The sequence below is a fragment of the Macrobrachium rosenbergii genome, chromosome 4, assembly GCF_040412425.1.
Source record: "Macrobrachium rosenbergii isolate ZJJX-2024 chromosome 4, ASM4041242v1, whole genome shotgun sequence".
Lineage (NCBI taxonomy): Eukaryota > Metazoa > Arthropoda > Malacostraca > Decapoda > Palaemonidae > Macrobrachium > Macrobrachium rosenbergii.
Genome location: NC_089744.1, coordinates 14,471,536 through 14,486,220, shown reverse-complemented (window position 1 = coordinate 14,486,220; position 14,685 = coordinate 14,471,536). Strand labels below are relative to the sequence as shown.

General features: G+C 34.9%; 1 protein-coding gene and 1 long non-coding RNA gene across 4 annotated transcripts in view; one reads left to right on the top strand and one right to left on the bottom strand.

The window, feature by feature from the left end:
* LOC136838336 (gamma-glutamyl hydrolase-like) overlaps window positions 1–14,685 on the bottom strand; it is a 36,253-nt gene that overhangs the window by 8,664 nt on the left and 12,904 nt on the right. For both annotated transcript variants that reach the window (XM_067103253.1, XM_067103243.1), the window contains exon 2: window positions 595–697. In XM_067103253.1, coding sequence (XP_066959354.1) covers window positions 595–694 — 100 coding nt within the window. In that variant the 5' untranslated portion in view covers window positions 695–697. The remainder of the gene's footprint in view (window positions 1–594; window positions 698–14,685) is intronic.
* On the top strand, window positions 9,405–14,481 carry LOC136830583 (uncharacterized). Of its 2 annotated transcripts, none has more exons than XR_010850669.1 (3): window positions 9,405–9,557; window positions 10,499–10,588; window positions 14,093–14,481. It is a non-coding gene; the product is annotated as an uncharacterized lncRNA (long non-coding RNA). The 2 variants fall into 2 exon arrangements; XR_010850670.1 differs by having other exon boundaries at window positions 9,414–9,562.

The following is a 14,685-nucleotide window of genomic DNA, read 5'->3' as shown; positions in this document are numbered from 1 at the left end:
GACACAGACTAAGAACTGAATCTGAGAAGAAGAAGAATTCTGATGATGCTATTAAGGACATAAGTTCTGAAGAGAGGTTCAACTGCATGCTCCCGTCAGACCTCATACTCCGACATGGACACTGAAGGAAATCGTGAACTCGGTTGTAGGCCTGGCGAACTTATTTACGTCCCTTCACCCGTGAGATGTTGAATGGTGCGTACTCCTCGTCTGCTAAGAACTTTATTACTTTTATTTATTCAATAAACAGAATTTCACTATCATAAAAAGATGGTCATTAACATTTTTCAAGGTTTTCGTTTTCATTAAAATTGTCAGTATATATATATATATATATATATATATATATATATATATATATATATATATATATATATATGCTATTCGTATATGTATACATATAGATATATATAATAAATAAATATAAACTATATATTATATGCTATTCGTATATGTATACATGAAATATATATCTGAATAAATAAATACAAACTATATACTGTATATATATATATATATATATATATATATATATATATATATATATATATATATATAATAATAATAATAAGGGAAACAGTTTGAATGTCTCACCTATGATAGGTTTCTTATTGACAGCTGTGACCGCGGCCGCATGTACAGTCACCACCAGCAAACATGCAGGTAAGATGAATTTTACCCTGCCCTCCATCATACCCTGGAAAAATATATTCATACGTATACACGCTCACACATGTGTTTTTATATATACACACGCATACACACATATATATACATGTATATATATATTTATATGTATATACTGTATATACATATGTGTGTATATATACATTATATACATTTATATACACATATATAATATATATACATATATATAATCATGAAGCTACAAATGTCGCTTAATATCAAATCCATGCTGCCTCGGGAATATCACCGAAGGGGAATTTATATATATATATATATATATATATATATATATATATATATATATATTATATATATATATATATATTTATAAGTCGAGATAAAGTACGTTAAATAAAACTAGCTTTTTTCGTGGACAATTCACTCCACAACCTTTTTCTTTCATCATCAATGACATATTTTTTCGTTTTGCCTGATGATATAATAGGAAAGAGCTTTGTAATTAGTAATATGTTAATCTTGCTTTCCATATTGGAATTATGATTTGGGAAGTAATTTGCTTCATGCGAAGTTAGAATTCCTTCACTGAACTTCAGAGTTAATTGGTGTATCGACAGTTTAATTGGATAGGATACCAATCGAAAGTTAGAACTAGGGCGATTGTCTTGTCGCAAAAAGAAATTATCAGATATGTTTAGGAAATATATGTTTTTTAACCCACTCACCGGAGACAATGCATTCATTAAGGGTAAATTTAATAGGAGTAATAGCGAAGCCAAAAAGTGTCCGGCAAATGTGACACGGTCTGAAACTAAGTCCCTCAAATCTAAGCGGACTGACATGGTAAGATCCCGTGCAGACGTTTCCTATCACTTTTTAATTTTCATTTTTACTCTTTATTTTCATGAAAAACATGTTCCTGAAAAAATTGAATGAAAATTCTGTCTTGGACCACTAAAGAGAGAAATGTAATCATATGGTTATTCTCTGTACTGGGTAATACGGGTTACCATACGACCCCTTGAGGCAGCCTCTCTCCCAACAAAGTCTGAAGCCTGTAGGTACTGTGGTTCTGAAGTTATCGGTCAAATCATAATGTATACGGCTTCTGTATAATGCCAGGGGTCAGGGACAGTCACAAAGGAAGAATTAGGATTTCACCTCCGAGCTTGGAATAGTCAAGTCATAACTCCATTCGAAGTCTGGATATGTTCGTTGGCACGGTCTTGGGGGGGAAATTATATTATACTGATACAAATTTGCCGTAATTTCGGTTTCATGGTAAAATTCCTTAGTGTCAGGATCTTTGTCTTTTAAGAAAATTCAGACCACCTGGAAAGTCGGGACTTCAGTCGAGACCAATTAACAACAGTAAATTGAATTCGAAATTAATAGGTTATTTGTTGCTTATTATGCATACATATACACAGATACACACAAACACACGCACACATATACAGTATATATATATATATATATATATATATATATATATATATATATATATATATATATATGTATGTATATATATATATATATATATATATATATATATATTATATTTTCCCCAAGAATCCCAGCCACAAACTGCTTCCTTTAGTGCTTGAAACACAACAGTGCATTTTGGGCACTGCATGACAAGGAAGGGTGAAAGGAATATAGGCCCTTCCCTTAAGCTTTTAATCATCTTTCAACTTTCTATTCTGGAACATATGACTGCGGGAGACTTTTGTTCACAGAGACGAAAGACCCGTGAAGAGAGATTTAGAGAAAGGACAGCTGGCCTGCAACTGGTACTTAGTCATAGATGAAACCAACCTCATCTACCTGTAGGTATCCTCCTGCCCTTGACCAATGTTGTTATATAAGGGAATGACCGAGGAAACAACGTGAGACACACTGTCGGACGTGACGGAGAGACACATCGCTGGACGCATCTCCTTCAGAGAGCATGTCCTACCACGTGGTCCTGATCTTGTAGGGACTCTCATTATTTTTACCAATGAAGCCCAGCCCTTCCTCCACCGCCATTTCTCGCTGAAACCACCTCTTCTACAAGGTAAAGTGATCTGTTGCAAAAGTTCTTCCATGTCATTCACACTGTTCTAATTCTCGAAATTCCTGTTTCCACTTCTAAATGCTAGTAATCCCATATCAACCTTGCCTTGTTAGGTCAGTGTTACGTAAATGCCTGTGTTGTAAATAATTATATAAAATCTTGTGTTCAAGGCTTCGTGGCACCCTCTGTGCTCCCCTTGTCCTATGTATATTTTATTGCGTCCTTACTGGTTTTTAATTCGTGAACCTCTCTCCTTACAGAGGGTCTGTTAGCTGTGGAAATCTCTCTTGACTGTGCCTTGTGCCAGCATCGTCACACCGACGTATATACTTTCAAGTTTTCCCAGTTATAATTAACCTCTCAGGCGTTGCATGCCTGATTAGTCCAAATCATCTTCTGATATTTTATTTCATGTAAATAGACGTAATTTTAAACTTACCCTAACGTGTTTACTTACAAATACCTTGTGAGTAGAGCCCTCAGTTCAGATAAAATCCCCCATTTTTCCTTGTTTTTTACGATTTCCTGGATCCACAAGTAGTCAGATGTTATACAAAAATAGAGGTAAGTAACGGAATCATTCATTTAGAGTCTGTAACTGGCTCATGGTAGGCATTTCCCCAGGTCAAATCGTAAAAATGGCGACCGATTGCTTAGGATCTCACAATCTGGACATGGCAGAATAAATCCTTGTCCCCTTGCAAAGTGCAGTATCAGTGACTAGCGAAGCTAGCTGGGTACGAGACCAAGAGACGAACGTTTTTGAGTTAATTCCACAGGCGCACAGTGAAGGGGTTCCACACCGTGAGATTTTCATTTCATGTTAGGATAGGAAGCGAAATTGTGACTGAACATGGAAATAGGAAAACGTTAGGTAAGTGCATGTAATCCACTCATCGAGAAGAGAGAGTTAGTATCTGTTAAACAAGTTTTGATAGCCCCAGCATGAGGGCTTGCATGTTTTCACATAGGCTAGCTAGAAGCGTTGAAAATACAAAAAGGAAATAGTGCGTGTATTTCCTCCATGTGTTATCCAGACAATCTGTCGTCTTGGAATAGCTAGGCACATGTTTTGAATCCCACGTGGGTCAATCAGCAAATTTCTGTGTTGCTGGTATTCAGAGAGCTTAATCTCTCCTCTCTCTCTCTCGTAGAGGTTAGGAATCCGTTAGAAAAACATTGTAGAGTAAAATCTCAGAAAGCCTAAAATTTGTTTGCTTTATATTTTATTTGTACAAATTCCTCGGCTCAGCACCGCACGTGACAAATTCTGTTTCATTTTAAAGTGTTCCCGGTATTTCATTCATAAGCGTAAGGAAACTCCTTTTTTTAAATCTTTGTTTATTTGTCTTTTGTTTTGCTTAACCCTCTCCGGTCCAGACGGGTCGACTCTTGGTCATTTACTCCTGGGTGAACAGTTGAAGATTTAAACGCATTTGAAGTTTCCACAAAATGCTTTCTAATTTTACCCGTGTAATTTTTATCATCACTAAAGTGGTACCATTGGAAAGATGATAGTTTATTCTAAAGTATATAAAAAGTTCTCAGAAATAAGATAACACCTACCACCGTTTTAGATGTGATGAAATAGGACCAAAAATAATTTTTGGCATTTCTTATTCTCTTCCTTTGTCTTCAAAGGTCAAAAAACATATTTTCTGGTTAATCAAATGCAATAAATTTTACTTAAGTAGATAGAACATTCCTTACTTATAGTCATGGCAAATATTTCATTCGAAATAAATTAATATTTTATGAATGACAAGGCCATTAACAGAAGCGACCATCAGGCCCATTACTGGTGTTTAGTTAATAGCCGGTGTTGGCAGCACTAACGGCTAGATCTGGCTGTCATCGTCCCACGTGGAATAAGTGAAATTTAAAAAAATGTATCAATGAGCTTCTTTTTTAAACAAACCCAACTGTAGAATTGGGACTCAACGATACATTTTTTTTATTTCACTCATATATAGTATATATATATATATATATATATATATATATATATATATATATATATACATGTGTGTGTATGTATGTGTATGTGTGTAATGAAAAATGCGAGAAAGTAATGAAACTGGGTAAAATAAATATGAAAATGACTATGAACCATCACAACTATAATTCGTTCCACTTAAAAATTCATGTACAGGCTCTGGAAACAAGCAAAGGCTTTGTTTTTTTCCAACTTGAGCAGTTATCATCACTTCCTCATCTTTTACTGAATTGAACTGAAATAAAAACTCGCAAGTTCGTATCACCACCTTTTGCGTAATGCGATGAGTTATGAATTACAGCAATTTGCTGTTTCCCAAGCCGAAGCTATTATTGGTTCATTGTTTATGTCCGAACTACTACAACGGTAGTTTGCACGTGGGGTAACTATCATTGCTTCAGCTACAACTGATGTTACTACCACAGCCCAATTTAGAAAAGACAAATTGCTGTTTTTATCAGACATACGGCAGTAAACAAGAGGTGGCGAACAGGAAGTCATGCAATTTCTGTGTAGTTCAGTTCAGTATCACCAAGTGAAGGGTAAAATCTTAAAAAAATTCCTATAAGCGAATACAGAAGGACATGAAAAAGTTCGTAGAAGTGAATTTACAGGACCTTTTAGTATACAAACATATTGCAGATTACAAAGTTAGGAGAATGTGTCATATACAGTATATTTGTGTGTATGCGTATGATGGAAATGTGACTGGGGAGGGATTTGGGGTTATTATTTATATTTACAATGCCTAGTTACTTAGGGGGGATTTGGGGCTATTATTTATATTTACAATGCCTAGTTACTTAGGAGGTGGTTAATTATGTACATTATATTTACACAATGCAATTCCAATGTGAAACTACATTATTACATTCGTTTCACATTGTTTCTTGTTCTTATGGGTCTAACAGATTTGTTAATTTCTTCTGAAGTATTTGGTTGGGGATTGTTATGCAGTGACCTTGACCTTGTGTTCTTCTCCTCAGGCAGTTGGTGGGGAGGCCTTGTGTTTCCCAAACTTTTTTAATACGTAACCCCTTACAGCAGTACCAAACATGTCATGACCCCCACATTTATAAGCCTACTAATTTTAAATGGCACAGATATATTTTAAAATCTTAAATATTAATCACAGCAGGGGGAAAAATAAAATCTCCATTGATCTTTATCAATGTTTATTAACGACTGATTTATTAACATTTAATGTGAACAATGTACCTACTTTTTTGCTACAAGCAAATCAATACGAGGGTCTGGGAACCCCTGTGTTAGACCCTCCATGACCCCCAGAAAAGGGCTCATGACCCCCAGTTTGGGAACCCCTGCTCTAAGTCCTTCCATCTGGACGTTCAGCGTCGGCTTGGTTGTTGTATATACAGCCTTTGTTATTGTTAGATACCGACATGTGTTGCTTCTGCATTTTATTCTGGTGTGGTCTATCAGTTCTTGCAGTGCTGGTTTCTTGTTGTGTTTCTCTGACTTTTTCATATTTTCTCACTTCGAAATTCAGTCTTTTTTTCAAAATTCTTAATAAGGAAAACTGATCTGAGTGTGGTCATAATCCACAGTGGTATTCATCTCCTTGGGCATAGATCCACCAGCTGTTGGCTTTCACCTACCCAGGGCATAAACCTCATTGGTACTTCTTCCTCGGCTTTTGTCGAGTATGTTCATTCAGAAGACTATAGTGGTAATCAGTAGTAAAATATTAAAGAATTTATGGTGATTAAGAAATCCATAGCTGTATATACATATGTAAATGTAATAATAACATGAGCTTTCGCATGTTTCCAAACATACTTCTTCATATATACAATGAAATATTAAAATAGTCAAGATTAATTAATCAGAAGCGAAAAGTCGATCTTAAAATGAACATTCAGTAGTTATAAGGTAATTCAGAGGTTGATTTGCTATGGATAGTTGCCTAACAAGTATAAATTTTGTGACTATCGATTCAATATCTTCAACGATCTCCGGTCAATATAGTATATTTCGTCGTAATTATCTTGTTCAGTAGTTAGGGGAAGTCCTACTTGGTCAGCATCGGCGCCCTAAGCATGACTTTTTTTCTTTGATTTTTACCTGGATTCGTCAACAACTCTCTACCATATTTCTACGGTCTCGCCACAACCCATAAGAAAAGGCATTCTCTGACTCCCAGTTTTGTGAAATTGTCTCGTTCATTTTTACTCTATCAGAAACTTAGCAGGTTTGCTGACACATTTCCTAGGTAGTTTATAAAACACGCAGAAAACTCTATTCAGAAATTCTATAAATTAAATATTACAGTGAACGACGTAACGCTCTTAAGCCAGGACGCGGAATCATTATTCACAAAGGTTCCTGTAAACGACATCCTGAATTTCATAAGGGAAAAAAAATCAGCTCTTTACGAAGACCTATTTCCTCTGGGCAGTGAAAAAAAGTTAAATTAACCAAGCTCCGTGTAACCAATAACATGCCCTCTTTTAACTGAATGGTTTACAGAGATTTTAATGTGGGATAGGAAGCCTGCTATTCCTCTTTGAGCCAATGTCTGCATGTACTTTAATGACCCAGTCCCAAAGTGGTTTTGGTGCGATAAGTTGATGACATTTTCACGTTCTGGAATAATAGTTGAGAAGATTTTGATATCTATTTGCAGCAAAATGAATTCACATAGCATTACGTTCGAAACTGAATGAGAAAAGGGCGGGAACTAGCCTTCTTAGATATATCAATAGGGAATCACTCAAGTACAGTTTCAACGTCTAAAGAAGGCCAGTGTTCTCTATTTCCTGCATTCATTTCCAAAAGTTATCACGACATTGCAATATCAGTGAAGACTAAAGTATCAGTGTAATTTTTTTCTCGTCGGACCTGCAGGAACCTGTTCTGACGGTTACATAGACAAAGGAGTCGATTTCATCTGTAAACAAGTCAACCAGCTGCCTCACTATGACGGAGGAAAAACCATCAACCAAGCCAGTAAGACAGATCTCTCATTAAAACCGATGAGCATAACAAAATAAGGAATATACCAGCAAAATAAAACTCCCCTGCGTAGAGGCATTAAGAACATGTCTATAGGGACATCGAACCTGACTACCTTTCTGCTTTCACATCGAAGAATCGTAGAGAATGCTCTTATTAATGTCCATCCATCAAAATAAAAGAGAATTATGCCTATACAGCAAAGCTGATATCAACTTACACCTTTCTTGATGGGTCAGTGGTCAAAAGTACAGCATTGTTTCTAAATAAAACAACGCTTCGAATACCACTGGTAACGAATCACTTATCATCAGTTATATTTCTTCTGGTTGTAAGCTATTCGCGAGGTATAGTGGATTAGATAATCAACGATATTTGTGGCTAAATATTTATGTGAGTATGTACAGCAGAGTCGATGTCAGCTTATACCTCCCTTGAGAAGTGGTGACGAAACATTTATTAATCATAATTCCTCTTGGATGTAAGTAGTTATTCCCGAGGCGTAGTGAAATGGATATTAAAGTATATAGGTGGCTTAATATCTATCTATCCATATATATATATATATACATACATATATATATATATATATATATATATATATATATATATATATATATAATATATATATATATATATATATATATATATATATATATATAATCCACATGATCATATTTTTCATATATGTATGTATGTATGTATAATCCTGATGATAATAGTTTTCATAGCTCCACTTAATACTATCAAAACAGGATTCGAATATCAGGCGATGATCGAACAGTATGATCTGGTTTCAGTAAATTCATTGACCACTGTTCGAATTAGCCGCTAATTATATCATTTACGACAGATATAAATGATTTATTTAATGCCGCTTTGTCCTCCTACGTTCTCACTTTCCCCAAAATTTTGTGATATATTTATCACTGCAAGCCTTGAATCCATATGGCAAATCGCTGAAGGTGACCTTTTACCATAGCGGATTACGAACCTACGCACCTTTATTATTAGTAATAAATTTAATTATAAAAATGACCTTGCATTCATCGGTGCGAGTTGATTAGGTCACCGTTGAATCACCTTAACAAAAGTGTTCTGTACTATTTTTTTCTATGACCATGTCATTGTGACGCCATGTTGCATTAACTAATAATATAATGATAATATCCTTTGTTTCAGCTCCGGGCCATATACGATGAACGATAAGATGAACACAATACAGTATACTAGATTAAGAGCGCTAGTAAAAAGTAATATTCATGAACTCTTATGCCCAAGCACTGCTGAAAACAACAATAAATAATAATAATAATAATAATAATAATAATAATAATAATAATAATAATAATAATAATTATTCCAGATAAAGACCAAACACTATACATAATTCCCGTAGTCTGCTAAAAAGGAAGAGTAAATGGCAAATCTCCATAATAATAATAATAATAATAATAATAATAATAATTTCAGATGGGCTAACTACTGATACATAATTGGAGTAGTTCGCTAAAAAGGAAGAGTGCTCGGCAACTCTCAATAATAATAATAATAATAATAATAATAATAATAATAATTTCTGTCGATTTCCTGATCATCGCCTTAACTTCTTCGGTGACGAAAGGGCGATGAAGTGACGTCCCACAAACAGGCAGTTGCAGCGGTCGTTGGCTGTTATCCTCAAGAACAGCATGTTTCAGTGTTGTTGAGTCTCCAGCTTGGTAAGACAGGTTTCGTCGATGTTAACTCGACTCTCTCGTTCATTTGCGTTTGGGATCTCGCACGTGCTGTATTGAAGGATCGTTGGTTTCGCGTTGTTTGGTTTTATATACATTCCTCTACAGGGATGATTGTGCTGATGGGCCCTTGTACGTTTTCAAAGTAAGGTGCTTATATTTAATAATTGTTTGTGTTTTCTCGTCAGTATCCTAGCTCCTGCAGATTAGTATTTTTTTTTTTTTTTTTTTTAAGTTTGCTTTCTTGTTTGGTCTTCACTTCATGCGGTATTTTGGCGTACAGTTTTTGTGCAGAGTGTACAGTTGATCTCTAGCCTGACTTAAAATTTGTTCTAGGTTCAAATTTCTGTTTACAATATTCATTTGAGGTCGATAAGTTTGAGCAGTTTGTCAGTTAAGTCGTGTCGTGAATAGACTTTGCTAGATTGTAGGCGTGGAGGCGTGCTTCAAGATTTGTTGGATTAGCGAGTGGATACTATTGCCAATTTTACCTTTGATGTTTCTCAAATATTTAGATTGTGGCACTTGAGCTATGACATACAGTTGTCGTATGAGTTTTCCGTTTGCGGGTTTTGTATCTTCAAATATTGGAGTTTTCGATTTTTTGTTGTAAATGCCAACAATAAATGTTCAAATTGCTTATTATGTTGTTGTAGATTGCTTTTCAACATGGTATTTAAGACTTAGAAACTAAGCTGAACTAGATTGCTTTGAGTGGTAATTTTATGCACTTTGAACCATATTAGTAACTGTGTAGTGCTGCGGATATTTTCAGTTTGACTTTATATTGAAGTAGAGCACTTGCGATGTTATAGGGTTTAAAGTTTCTTGAGGATTAGAGAGGCCTAACTCGACTACCATAGCGTTCCTGATATGGGGTATATTAAGTTGATTTAAACATCATTATTGTAGGCGTAAGTGGCAATAAACTAGTAACTCTTTGAGTATTTATAAAGCCTTGCTTGCTACTCCGTCTTAATATTTTAAAACTTAAAAGATGGCCCAGCTGATTGTAATAAATAGTCAGCCTTAGGTTCTTTCCACTTAGTCTGAGCAATTTGGGCCTTAATATATATTCTATTTCAGGTCAGGGTGTGTCGTTAAATAAGCGTGACACAATGAGTTAGTGAATTGTCTGAGGCGTACCGATACCTAATGACTGAGCAGGATTAATGGGTAAGTTTATTTTTGTTTTTGTTTAATTTTTTCACTTCAGTTTTAGGCTTTGCTGTAATGCATTTGGTTTATTTTTTCAGATTAAAAACCTTAGTTTGAGAATCTTAAATTTTTATCCTTAAAATTACATAGGTTAAAATTTAACTTTTCCAGCTTTGAACAGTTCTAGAAATTTTAGGATTTTTCAGCTTCAGAACTGTTTAAGTATTTAATTCTTATTTTTGATTACTAGTTTAGTTATATTTTAGCATCAAAAGTTGGGTTAATGCGTGTGGGAGTGAGTTTGTTGGGTTAATGCGTGTGGGAGTGAGTTTGTTGGGTTAATGCGTGTGGGAGTGAGTTTGTTGGGTTAATGCGTGTGGGAGTGAGTTTGTTGGGTTAATGCGTGTGGGAGTGAGTTTGTTGGGTTAATGCGTGTGGGAGTGAGTTTGTTGGGTTAATGCGTGTGGGAGTGAGTTTGTTGGGTTAATGCGTGTGGGAGTGAGTTTGTTGGGTTAATGCGTGTGGGAGTGAGTTTGTTGGGTTAATGCGTGTGGGAGTGAGTTTGTTGGGTTAATGCGTGTGGGAGTGAGTTTGTTGGGTTAATGCGTGTGGGAGTGAGTTTGTTGTGGTTAATGCGTGTTTGGGAGTTGTTTGTTGGGTTTTGTTTAATGCGTTCTGTTTTGGGAGTGAGTTTGTTGGGTTAATGCAAAAGTGTTTTGGGAGTGAGTTTGTTGGGTTAATGCGTGTGGGAGGAAATTTTTGAAAGTTTGTAAATTTTTTTTTTTTTTTTTTAGTGGACTTAAACTTAAAACTTTTGCCTTGTGATTTGATCTTGTAATTTCAGCAATTTTGTTTATTAGAATTGAAAAGTTCTGTTTTGGAATTTTGGAGTTTTTGAACACTTGACAATTTTTAAAGCTCTTGAGTAATTATTTCAGCTGCAAAAGTTTAAGTTTTGCCTCTAAATTAAGTTTGTGGGAGTGAGTTTGTTGGGTTAATGTGTGTGGAAGGTAATTTTTGAAAGTTTGTAGAGTAAATTTTTTTTTTTTAGTGGACTTAAACTTAAAACTTTTGCCTTGTGATTTGATCTTGTAATTTCAGCTATTTTGTTTATTAGAATTGAATAGTTGTCTGTTTTGGAGTTTTGGAGCTTTTGAGCACTTGACAATTTTTAATGCTCTAGAGTAATTATTTCAGCTGCAAAAGTTTAAGTTTTGCGTCTAAATTAAGTTTTGGTTAATGTGTGCGGAAGGTAATTAAAGTTTGTAGAGTAAATTTAGTTTTTTTAGTGGACTTAAACTTAAAACTTTTGCCTTGTGATTTGATCTTGTAATTTCAGCTATTTTGTTTATTAGAATTGAATAGTTGTCTGTTTTGGAATTTTGTAGCTTTTGAGCACTTGACAATTTTTAAAGCTCTAGAGTAATTATTTCAGCTGCAAAAGTTTGTTTTGCGTCTAAATTAAGTTTTGGTTAATGTAAGTTTGGAAGGTAATTAAAGTTTGTAGAGTAAATTTAGTTTTTTTTAGTGGACTTAAACTTAAAACTTTTGCCTTAAATGATTTGATCTTGTAATTTCAGCTATTTTGTTTATTAGAATTGAAAAAGTTGTCTGTTTTGGAATTTTTTGAGTTTTTGAACACTTGACAATTTTTTTGCTCTGAATAATTATTTCAGCTGCAAAATTTAAGTTTTGCGTCTAAATTAAGTTTTGCGTCTGAATTAAGTTTTTTTGCGTCTGAATTAAGTTTTAAGCGTCTGAATTAAGTTTTAAGTTTTGCGTCTGAATTAAGTTTTGCGTCTGAATTAAGTTTTTTTGCGTCTGAATTAAGTCAAATTAAGTTTTGCGTCTGAATTAAGTTTTAAGTTTTGCGTCTGAATTAAGTTTTGCGTCTGAATTAAGTCAAATTAAGTTTTGCGTCTGAATTAAGTCAAATTAAGTTTTGCGTCTGAATTAAGTCAAATTAAGTTTTGCGTCTGAATTAAGTCAAATTAAGTTTTGCGTCTGAATTAAGTCAAATTAAGTTTTGCGTCTGAATTAAGTCAAATTAAGTTTTGCGTCTGAATTAAGTCAAATTAAGTTTTGCGTCTGAATTAAGTCAAATTAAGTTTTGCGTCTGAATTAAGTCAAATTAAGTTTTGCGTCTGAATTAAGTCAAATTAAGTTTTGCGTCTGAATTAAGTCTTAAATTAAGTTTTGCGTCAAGTTATTTTTTGTTAACTTCCCAAGTCCACCTTTGCCGGGGTGGCGATGCCACCTGCCAGGCAAAGGTGGACTTTCATGTTGTGCATGGTGACAAGTCACCATGCACAACAGGAAGTTCAAAAACAAGCATGGTGACTTTTGTCACCATGCACAATAGGGATTTCAAACAACCAACTTTTAGGTTTAGAACTGAAAGGTTGATAGTTTTCGTGTAGCTAGGACTTAAGGGAAGTAAAATATGGAACTTGAAATATAGGATTGGCTAGAATAGGGTGAAGAAAGTTTTAATTTTATATGATGGAGGTTAGGATAAAGGTAATAAATCCTAAAGTCTTAAGGATGCTGGGAATAGACTGGGGTATAAAATGCGATAGTCAGACCTAGGGAGACATTTGACAGTGAAAGTTAATAGCAGAGGGTATTACAGTACTTGAGCTCTTTGGTCATGAGATGTAAGTTTGAATGTATTAGTGGAGCTGAGAATAGGGTAGGGTAACTCTGACATACTTTTATAACTGAATTTCCTTCACACTAGTAAATAGGCTCTAGACAGGTAATAGGTGGATCTTAACGATTTTCTGAGAGGCCTAGGTGTTGGTATGTAAAAGGATTTTTTTGACACTTGATGTCGTGGACTTGTCAGGTATTTTAATAGGCTGGTTAATAGTGGAAATTGTAATTAAAATTTTTCCAGTCTTGTTAACGTCATTCTGTCAATGCGCTCAACACTTCTACCCTCCGCCCACTTACTCTTCAAGCAAAACTTTCATGTTAGGAAATACAGTTCAGGTTTCATTGCATATTTTAATTGACCCCTACCTTCATCCAGCTTTCCTCCAGCTTTCGGGAACACTTTTATTCTGAATTCCCCAACTTGATTCGTCCTGTGGGGTTGTGCAGTTACAATTCCCTTAAGACCGTATACTAAAGGACGAAAGTTGCCAGATAGTAGTGTTTTGCATTGCAAGGCACCATTCATAGTTATGTAGCACTAAAGTTAGATGCTTTTGTTTGTGTAAGATTGGTGCCCTATTAAATATATCTTAAGGATGGCACTCTATCCTGTTGTCTTTTTGGGAGTTTGTCCTTCAATGGTAGTAATACATGGGATTGTTAATGTAAAAGTTGATGGCAGTTTGAAGTAACTAGTAACGTGGTATTGTTAATGGGAAAGTTTACTCATACGATATAGTATTAATTATAATAACCTTAGGATAGCTGCTGGGACTAACTGAAAGGCTATTTTCACTTTGAGGGTAGGGTATGTCATGGAAACTTTAGTATATTCTAAAATCAAACTACTTTTCCTATGCACAGGCTCTTGGCGTAGCTGCAACAGACCATAACATCGACACTAATACTAATGGAAAGCAACGCTTTTCGTTAAGACTGAATATCCTGTGAGGATTCGAAGCCCTCTGAATTCGGTTACCCAGACAAGAACTCAACTTGTAGACGCCATGCATGTCCTGTGACGGTTCGAAGCGCACTAAATTCTGTTACTCTGACAACTACTGTAGAACTCGACTTAGACGCTGTACATACTCTGTGAGGATTCGAAGTGCTCTAAATTCGGATACACAGACAACTAGAACGTACATGCTGTGCTCTACCTACTATTCAGTTTAAAAATTTTATTCTGGTACTTTGGATATGTAATAGTATTTACATGTATGAAGACCAGCTTAATATATATGCCTGTAAACCTTTGTCCATTTTAACCCCAAAATGTTTCATGTGATGGGGTAGACTTTGTAATACTCCTTGAAAGACAAAGAATGTCCTATGAAATCAATGGAATTGTAGTTACTGATTGGTTGGTTAACAGAAGTAAGATGGGGAAATTGATATGATAAATGCAGTAACTGAAATAATGGTTTTTAATTTGAAGAGATTCTAGTATATTAACC